The sequence below is a fragment of the Lycium barbarum genome, chromosome 7 (assembly GCF_019175385.1).
Source record: "Lycium barbarum isolate Lr01 chromosome 7, ASM1917538v2, whole genome shotgun sequence".
Lineage (NCBI taxonomy): Eukaryota > Viridiplantae > Streptophyta > Magnoliopsida > Solanales > Solanaceae > Lycium > Lycium barbarum.
Window position 1 is genome coordinate 11,139,559 of NC_083343.1, and position 9,042 is coordinate 11,148,600.

General features: G+C 38.8%; 1 protein-coding gene across 4 annotated transcripts; it reads left to right on the plus strand.

Moving 5' to 3' along the window:
* The first annotated feature begins 535 nt into the window (after nt 1–535).
* On the plus strand, nt 536–5,214 carry LOC132603109 (uncharacterized). Of its 4 annotated transcripts, none has more exons than XM_060316004.1 (5): nt 547–574; nt 710–800; nt 2,948–2,991; nt 3,670–3,943; nt 4,645–5,214. In XM_060316004.1, the coding sequence occupies exons 2-5, from the start codon at nt 749–751 to the stop codon at nt 4,956–4,958; spliced, it is 684 nt and encodes a 227-aa protein (XP_060171987.1). In that variant the 5' UTR covers nt 547–574; nt 710–748; the 3' UTR covers nt 4,959–5,214. The 4 variants fall into 4 exon arrangements, with proteins under 4 accessions (XP_060171986.1, XP_060171989.1, XP_060171987.1 ...); XM_060316005.1 differs by lacking the exon at nt 547–574 and adding an exon at nt 582–616; XM_060316003.1 differs by having other exon boundaries at nt 536–800.
* The last annotated feature ends 3,828 nt before the right edge of the window (nt 5,215–9,042 follow it).

A 9,042-nucleotide genomic window follows, 5' to 3' on the forward strand; every position in this document is an offset into this window, starting at 1 on the left:
ATTTAGGAGATGAGGAAACACAGTAACTGAAATATAGTGGGGTAGCTATGAAATGTAATTTTAGAATAATATAACTGCAAAAATTAAATATTAAATAAAATAGTTATTATTCATAATTAAGTCTTAGGGGTAGTTATGACAAGTAAATTTTTCATTTAAGTTCAAGTGATACACAATTTTGGGCCTCTATGTGGTGTAGCCCGAAAGACAAATCCGAACTTAGCTTAAAGCGGACAATACATGCCAAGTATCTCGTGACAAGATAATTTCAGAAATATCCCCCCTCAAGTCTCACTTTGTAACACTAACCTCCCTTATAATTTACGTTATTGGTCTACTCCCTTATTTTAATTTTTCTTGTAAAAAGGAGAGGTTAAGAAAAAAAGAGTAAAGAAAAGAAAACAAAGGGTAAGAAAATTTAACAGCTGTTTCTTTAGACACGTTTCATTTCTTTTTCATAAAAAAAAAAAAGAAAAGAAGAGAATAAAAAAATAAAAAAAACCCTCTTAAAGTAGAGAAACACAAAGTGGTTAGTGGTGACACATTTTCTCATTTCTCACAAAATTTCTTGATCGTACCTCTCTAACCCCAATCTTTCTCACATCCCCAAAACCCCGTAAATTTTGTTGGTTCTTTTTATTTTTCACCATTAATTATTTTTTCCCATAAAAAAAATTGTTAATCTTTGTGTACATTCTTGTTTGAACAGATTATTTTTGTTTTGGCATATATATATATAAAGTTGGTTATGGGAAAAAGAAAAAGAAAAGCTGACCTCAACAAGACTCCTCCCCCTCCAGGTATTAATACTTTTAAATGCTTCTTATTTATGGTCTTGATTTTTTTTTTTTTTTAATTTTAAAATTATTTTTTATTTGTTTTTAATTAGACCCCACTTGTGAGATTACACTAGCTATGTTGTTGTAGTATTTGATTGTTTATTGTGAGTTCTTGAAATTTGATTGCTTATAACCCTTACATGTTGTTTATCAAGAAACAATATTTTATTTGTTTTTAATTAGACCCACTTGTGGGATTGCACCGGATATGTTGTTGTTGTATTTGTCTTTTATTGTTGGTTCTTGGCATTTGATTGTTTATAACCCTTACATGTTGTTTATCAAGAAACAATTTTTTTGATCCTACAAGAGGAGGGGATGCACATAAATTATAATTTATTATTAATTGAGAAATGGGGTGCTAGTAGTTATTATCTTGTTGTAGTTTTTTGTTGCCTTTTGATTTTTTGGGTGCTAGAAGTGTTGGGGAATAGTTTGATAAATAGAGATTGCTTTATGTTTTTGTTAGAAAAGATTATTGTTTTTTTATAACCATGGTGTCTGGGTCCGCTTGCGCGCATCTCGACTAATTTCACGAGTAAATGCTACTTCCCACCATCATAAGTCCCGGGTAAAAAGGGCAACCTGGTTCACAAAGCATTCCATGTTAGTAGGGTCCGGGGAAGGCCCACACCCCAAGGAGTGTGATGTAGAGAGCCTACCCTAATGCAAGCATTAGCGGGTGCTTTCACGGCTCGAACCCGTGACCTATAGGTCACATGGATACAATTTTACCGTTGCTTCAAGGGTCCCCTTCCATAGGTACCTCGTAGCTCTAGAAAAAGTTTTTTTTTTTTTCTTTTTTTCTCTATTTGCAAATTTGTAACATGATTACTTCTGGAAAATATATCGGTTCAGTCTTATGAATAGTCTAATCACCTTTTAGGTTGAAGGTTTAAATTTGATCAAAATTTAGGGTGTGTTTGGTACGAAAGAAGATGTTTTCCTTGGAAAATAAGTAGGTTTTGTACTTATTTTTTGGTGTTTGGTGAGTAAGTAGATAATATTGTCCCAAAAGCATATATACATAATATGGGTAACGTTGTGGTGGGGTTGGGGGGGTGGGGGTGGGAGGGCATTGGTGGGTGGGATGAGGTATGTTGGAGGAGGGGCAGGATTGGAATGCCACTTATGGGATTTGTCTTCCCTACTTCCACAAGCGAATTTATTTTCCTCATTTTAAGGAACTTGTTTTCCGAAAATGATTTCCAAAAATTCTGACCGACCAAACATGGGAAAATTGGAAAACATTTTTCTAATCCATACCAAACACTCCCTTAATCTTCGTGAATGTTAATGTTAGTAGAAGGTCCTGTTTTTGGAAGTTCGAATCGTTGGTTTTTGATGATTTTTTTTTTTTATAACCGTGGTGTTCCAGGCTTGGGATTGCGCTCTTGATGATTATATTTGACCGATCGTGTGAAAGTTGATAAACATTGTTGAGGCATATGATTTAACTGTAAAATTGTTTTAAAAAAAAGGTCAAACTTCGTTCTTTAAAGCCCAAAATGGGTCTGGTCATTGGAAGTTCTTGCTTTCAATTATATGATATGGTTATTCAGAATTTACTCACTGCTAAGACTCATCGGTTGCCTGCATCGTGTTGTATGTTCACGACCTTTCCAACTGATGTGCATATAATTCTGTTCAAAAAAATAATATTGGTGGAAATCTTGATACTTCTGGAAGCCAAATTTTATAACAAAATGCCTTCTTGCCTCAACTTGGTTGCATGTTGGTGCCCAAATATGATGTTTAACGTGCATCATGTGCATACCCTTATCCAGTACTTGCTCTGAAGAACTTTGGTTCTACAGAGTCAGAGATTGGTCTTTAGTTTGTTATATTGCATGTGTTCAATCCTAAAGTTGCCTACTTACTTGCTTTATGTGAGATAGTAGCATGACATGAAAATTTTAGGTGTGATTTTTGTTCTATCGTATTCTATCCCTCCATTTATTCGTTAGCCATGACCAACAATTAAGTTTTTGTCACCCTTCTTCTAAATTAAGTTTCACCTTTTTTTTCTTTCTTGATAAGATCTTCTAAGTTAAGTTTCCTAGAGAAATGACTAGTGAATCATGATTCAAACTTTAATATCATTGCAGACCTGATGCCACCCTCACCCGGAATGGACACATTATCAAAACAGGTTCTCTTCTTTCTCCATCTCATAATGGAATTAAATAACTTCTTTCGGTCTTCCTTTTTCCATTTATACAAAAATCTGCTTGCTAGTCTTTGTTCAATCTTTGCTATGTATAAATGACAGAGAGAAAATAAATGGTAACTTTATTTAACAGCTGATACACTATCCTTTACAAAGGTTCGTGATATAGGATTATGAGTTGGCCTAGATTTTTGAGGTTCTGAAGTTCCCATCCTGTATAATTATAACGTAAGGGGTCGTTTGGTTGCTGCTTAGGAAGTGAATTATTCATGTATTAAAACCAGCATACCTAGTACCATGTTTGGTTTTAGTTGCTATGTATAAAATTCAGCACACCAAGTACGGTGTTTGGTTACCAGTTTACAATCTCGCATAACTAATACATGTATAAGTCGTGAGAGAATCTATGTGGAGTATTATTTATGCAGGTGGAAGATGGAGTAACTAATACATGAATAACTAAACCCTGGATAACTAATCCCTGCATTACTTATACATGCATAACTCTAACCAACAGTCAAACAACCCCTTAGATTTTCATGCACAAACAGGTTGGGAGGTAAAATAATGTTGGAGATACTTCAAGCACAAATGCACAAATAGTTTGCATGAATTGTGCTCATCTTCTTTCTAAGATTTTGTTTTTTTTGCGTTGTTGAGCAGAAGTTCTCTCATCAAGTGGACAGAAGTGGAATAAAGTCTTTTTTAACCATTGCGGGGGATGGTCCTGGGAAGGTAACACAAGGCCAACAGTCATCTATTGTTCACCGTCGGAATATCGACCTTCTAAAGTCTCTGAGGCATCCACGTCACTATGGACGCCATTATTCTCGACGGAGGTCTGCTAGTAATGCTGAGGCATCAACTTCCCATGATGAGAAGTTGTCCTTAAAGATGGCAAGCAAATGCTATACAGATTCTGGACCTGACACAGGTGCATCTTATGTTCTTTACTTAAGTCTTGTTCTTTTAATCGCCATCTCATACAAAACTAAGTAATTTCACATGGACCTTTGTGCTCTTGGAGACCGAGCTCTTGCCATGATATAAGCCAAGCGGTAATTCTGATAGAAACTCAATGTTACATCATAATGAAAATTTCTCGTTTCTTTTTGTATTGGTCTAGCATAGTGGTGACAAAATTAACCCATGAAAACATGATCCGCCCAACCTGCGGGTTAATGACCGCCTATTTATTAGCTCAGCCCATTTTAATCCATCTATAAATTGGGCTGATATGTTGCCCAATTTCACCCATAGAAATCTTGTCAAATATTTTCAAAAAAATAATAATTCTTTTATTCGATATATTATAAATAACCATAATAAGAAAAAAATTAATTTTGTTAGGTACTTAAAAAATTATAAAAGGCAAAAAAAAGAATCAAAACTTAGTAAGAATCGGGCGGGTTGGGTTATGACCCCCCCTTTTAGTCTATTTTAACCCAACTTATTTCAGCCTAAGTAACTTTTTACCCGCTCATTTATTAACTCAGCCCATTTTGACCCACCCAAATCTAGCCCAACCCGCACATTTGACACCCCTAGTCTAGCATGATTCTCGAGTTTCTGTTGTATCTACTTACAAAAGTTTGGAGCACATCTCATTTGACTTTCTTTGCATTCTCCGGTCAGAGAATAGGCAAAAAACAGTTCACAAAACAGGAGGAGTTCCATCCAGTTCGTTGGCGACGAGGGCGATATCATCCGATGCAGGGAAACTCTTTTGTGTATTATGCCAGAAGTTTCTGAAGAAGGAACCATACATCGTCCTTGAAAACAGTTTGCCTACAGGGGAGACCTCTGTGGTGGCAGTCTTATCTTGTGGTCATCTTTACCATGCTGATTGTTTAGAACAGAGAACGAACCATGAAGATAGACATGATCCGCCCTGTCCAATTTGTCTTGACTTGGTTTCTAACGTTGACGCTTCAGTAGAACAGGATTGAGTAGGTCAGCTTGTTGTGCCTTGGTACTGATAATCTTTTTGAAGATTAGATGTATTTAGAGGGATTAAGAATCATCTAGGGAGATACAATCTTGTACATGATTTTGAATGTTTTTCTTATCTGCAAATATTGTATAGGAAGAAGAAGCTGAAATGATAAATTGGGATCATGCATGGGAGCTCTTTTAAATGATGTATGATATTGTGGTTAGTTCATGCTCTACTAGATCAATGTCAATGTATATATTTTCAAGTTATTTGGGTGGGTCTAGTTGATTATGCATGCAAATCACTATGTTTCTAAACGACCAAGGCTTTGGATCAGTGGTAAGAGTGCAGTACATGATGTGTGGTTAAGACGTTACGTCACGTGTTCAAACTCAGCCGAGAACAAAAGCTTGGCATTTAAGTGGCGAAGGATACAAGGACAAACCTATTATTCAGCTCTTTCTCGTTTTCTGCTTTAAGAATGTGCTTGAGTCTCTACTGATATTTCCTTAATGCTGGTCAGAGGGCACACATTGGTTCTTTTGGGCAAGTCTAAAGACCCACAAGTTTAAGGAATTATAACTAAGATTTCTTTCAAGGTAATTCCAGTTTCATCTTCCTCAAAAAAAAGAAAAAAAAAAAGAAAAAATAAAAAGAAGAAGTAGAACTGATACTTATACACTTGATCTAGATAAATCTGTTTATTGCAGTGTGAAATAGAGTTAAGACTTCTTTGAGCAGTAATCAATATTTGTTCCGCTGTGAAAACAATTGAATGCTATTGTTATTTGTTTCATTTGAAACATACCTTAGTTCTTACCACTAATTCTGTTGATTTACTATCCTGCTTGCTTTAGCAGTCACGTGATGATTCAAGTTCGTTGTAGGTGTAGGGCGTATCGGTAGCAAAGCTCATATAATAATGCAAGTGTACAATGAGCGTAGCAGCCCCTCGGGCATACTCTTTATACAAACTAGCAATAATTAGGTTAAATAGTTCTCAAAGTCACAATTAGCACAAGTTATTGCCAACGTTGACAAATTTCCTCAATGATCAAAATGCATCTTCAAAGACCATCTTACCTTATATTAAACCCCTAAAAGGATAGCGAATTAATTGAATTGTGGTACATGAGTAGGAAGTGGGTTGTCACTCTACTAAATCGGTTCGCTCGATGTAAGTTGTTATACATCAGATGTCGTGCCACATCTCATCCCATTTTGGGGCGTGACAACATTCCTGTAACCTTGGCATGACAACATTCCTGTAACCCTCTTACTAAAGTTTGATTTCAATGTTCATGTAACATGCAACTGATCCGAAAATTGTGAACTAGTGGAATCCCTCATTGATTGCAAAAAGTATTAATAGTGAGTTTATGAAGAAATTGCACGACTAACCCTCAAATGGGCTGGTCTTTAATTTTTGTCCTTTAGCAATCAAACTTTTTCCGGCACCATTTTCCGGCCAGCCCTCTCTTTCTCTCCTTTTTTTTCTTTTTTCATTTTCTTTTCTTGTCCCCCTCTTCTCTGCTACTGTTTCAGGTCTCTGTGAGAATAATTCCGGCAGTGAACAGTGAACAGTAACTCAGGTAGTGAACAGTAACTCCGGCAGTGAACAATGAACAGTACTCGGACGTTGAACAGTGTTTTCCGGCGGCGATCAGGTTCATTTCAACTGGAGTTGGTACCTCCGGTTGCCATATCCATTATTTATCCATACACTTGTAGTTACATTTTTTGCTAACTTTAGACTTTTGAATAGTTTATTAGTTCATACTCATTTTCGTGGCTTTGCTTAGTGATGGTAGACTAGGGTCATGTTCTCGTTCGGGGACGGGGGCGAGGGTTAGGAGGGGTAAGTGGGTTAAAGGAGCGTTTAGGTTGAGAGTAGGATCTTGGAACATTGGAACGTTAACGGGGAAGTCCATAGAGCTAGTTAAGATTCTTAAGAAGAGGAAGATTAATATAGCTTGTATCCAAGAGACCAAATGGGTAGGTCCTAAAGCTAAGGAGGTAGACGGGTATAAGTTGTGGTTCTCTGGTAGGTCGAAGTATAGAAATGGGGTGGGCATTTTAGTAGATAGTAAATTAAGGGATCAGGTGGTAGAGGTTAGGAGAGTCACTGATAGGATGATGTCGATTAAGGTGGTCGTTGAAGGACTCACTTTGAACATTATTAGTGTATATGCGCCGCAAGCGAGCTTAGGCGACGAGGAGAAGAGGCACTTTTGGGAGGATTTGGACGAATTAGTGGGAGGCATACCGCCTACTGAGAAGCTATTCGTGGGAGGTGATTTCAATGGACACATCGGACCTATTTCGGGAGGTTATGATGATGTGCATGGAGGCTTTGGCTTCGGGGACAGGAATAGAGGAGGAGTCTCACTTTTGGATTTTGCAAGAGCTTTTGGGTTGGTGATAGCCAATTCGAGTTTTCCAAAGAAGGAGGAACACTTGGTAACCTTCCGTAGTTCGGTGGCTAAGACTCAAATAGACTTTTTACTCCTTAGGAAGGATGATAAAGGTCTGTGCAAGGACTGTAAGGTCATTCCGAGCGAATATCTTACAACCCGACATAAGCTCTTGGTGATGGATTTAGCGATCAAGATGACGAGGAAGAAGAGGGTCGTGGAGGACCGACCTAGGATCAGATGGGGGAGTTTGACCACTATTAGTGCCCTGGAGATGGGAGAGAAATTGAAGGATATGAGGGCCTGGGATAGTAGTGGGGATGCGACCAGTATGTGGGATAAGACGGCTAGTTGCATTAGGGTGGTAGCAAGGGAAGTGTTGGGGGTCTCGACAGGTAGTCGTGGTCAGGATCGAGGGGACTGGTGGTGGAATGGAGAAGTTCAAGGGAAGGTGGAAGCAAAGAAGGTGGCGTATGCGAAGTTGATAGAAAGCAAGGATGAGGTGGAGAAGTGGACGAATACAGAACTTTATAAGATGGCGAGGAAGGAGGCAAAGTTGGCGGTTTCGACGGCAAAAACGGCAGCTTTTGAACGCATGTATGCTGAACTAGAAGATAAAAGAGGGGACCAGAAATTGTTCAGGCTAGCCAAGGCGAGGGAGAGAAAGGCACGTGATGTGGATCAAGTAAAATGCATCAAGGACGAGCATGGCAAAGTATTGCTAGAGGAGACTCTCATTAGACGGAGATGACAGTCATACTTCTCCAAACTCTTGAATGAAGAAGGGGACAGAGACATTGTGTTGGGTGATTTAGAACATACAGGAAGGGGTCGCGATTTTGGCTATTGCAGGAGTATTAAGGTTGACGAGGTTAAGGGTGTTGTTCGTAGGATGCGCAGGGGAAGAGCGACCGGACCTGACGAGATTCCGGGAGAATTCTGGAAGAGCGCGGGCCCGACAGGTTTGGAGTGGTTGACTAGGTTGTTTAATGTCATCTTTAAGACGACATTGATGCCCGAAGAATGGAGGGCGAGTGTAATGATCCCTCTATACAAGAATAAGGGAGATATCCAGAGTTGCAACAACTATAGAGGTATCAAGCTGCTAAGCCATACTATGAAAGTGTGGGAAAGGGTAGTGGAGATGAGGGTGAGGAAAGGTGTGTTTATTTTAGAAAACCAGTTTGGATTTATGCCGGGACGTTCAACTACAGAAGCCATCCATCTTATGAGAAGGTTGGTGGAGCAGTATAGGGAGAGGAAGAGGGACTTACACATGGTATTCATCGACCTAGAAAAGGCTTATGACAAAGTTCCAAGACAGATCCTATGGAAATGCTTGGAGGCTAAAAGTGTACCTGTGGCGTACATTAGGGTGATCAAGGACATGTATGAGGGAGCCAAAACCAGGGTGAGGACAGTAGGAGGAGACTCAGAGAACTTTCCAGTTGTGATGGGGTTGCATCAAGGATCAACTCTTAGTCCGTTTTTATTTGCCTTGGTGATGGATGGATTGACACGGCAAATTCAAGGTGAGGTGCCATGGTGTATGGTTTTCGCAGACGACATAGTCCTGATTGACGAGATTCGTAACGGAGTTAACACTAAGTTGGAGTGTTGGAGACATACTCTGGAGTCTAAAGGGTTTAAGCTGAGTAGGACAAAGACAGAGTACTTGGAGTG

Bases quoted from the DNA above. Each gene is read 5' to 3' on its own strand.
- LOC132603109 (XM_060316003.1), top strand. From the start codon at position 749: ATGGGAAAAAGAAAAAGAAAAGCTGACCTCAACAAGACTCCTCCCCCT. The intron at 2,992-3,669 runs GTTCTCTTCTTT...TGCGTTGTTGAG, and splicing joins TGGACACATTATCAAAACAG to CAGAAGTTCTCTCATCAAGT. The intron at 3,944-4,644 runs GTGCATCTTATG...TTCTCCGGTCAG, and splicing joins AGATTCTGGACCTGACACAG to AGAATAGGCAAAAAACAGTT.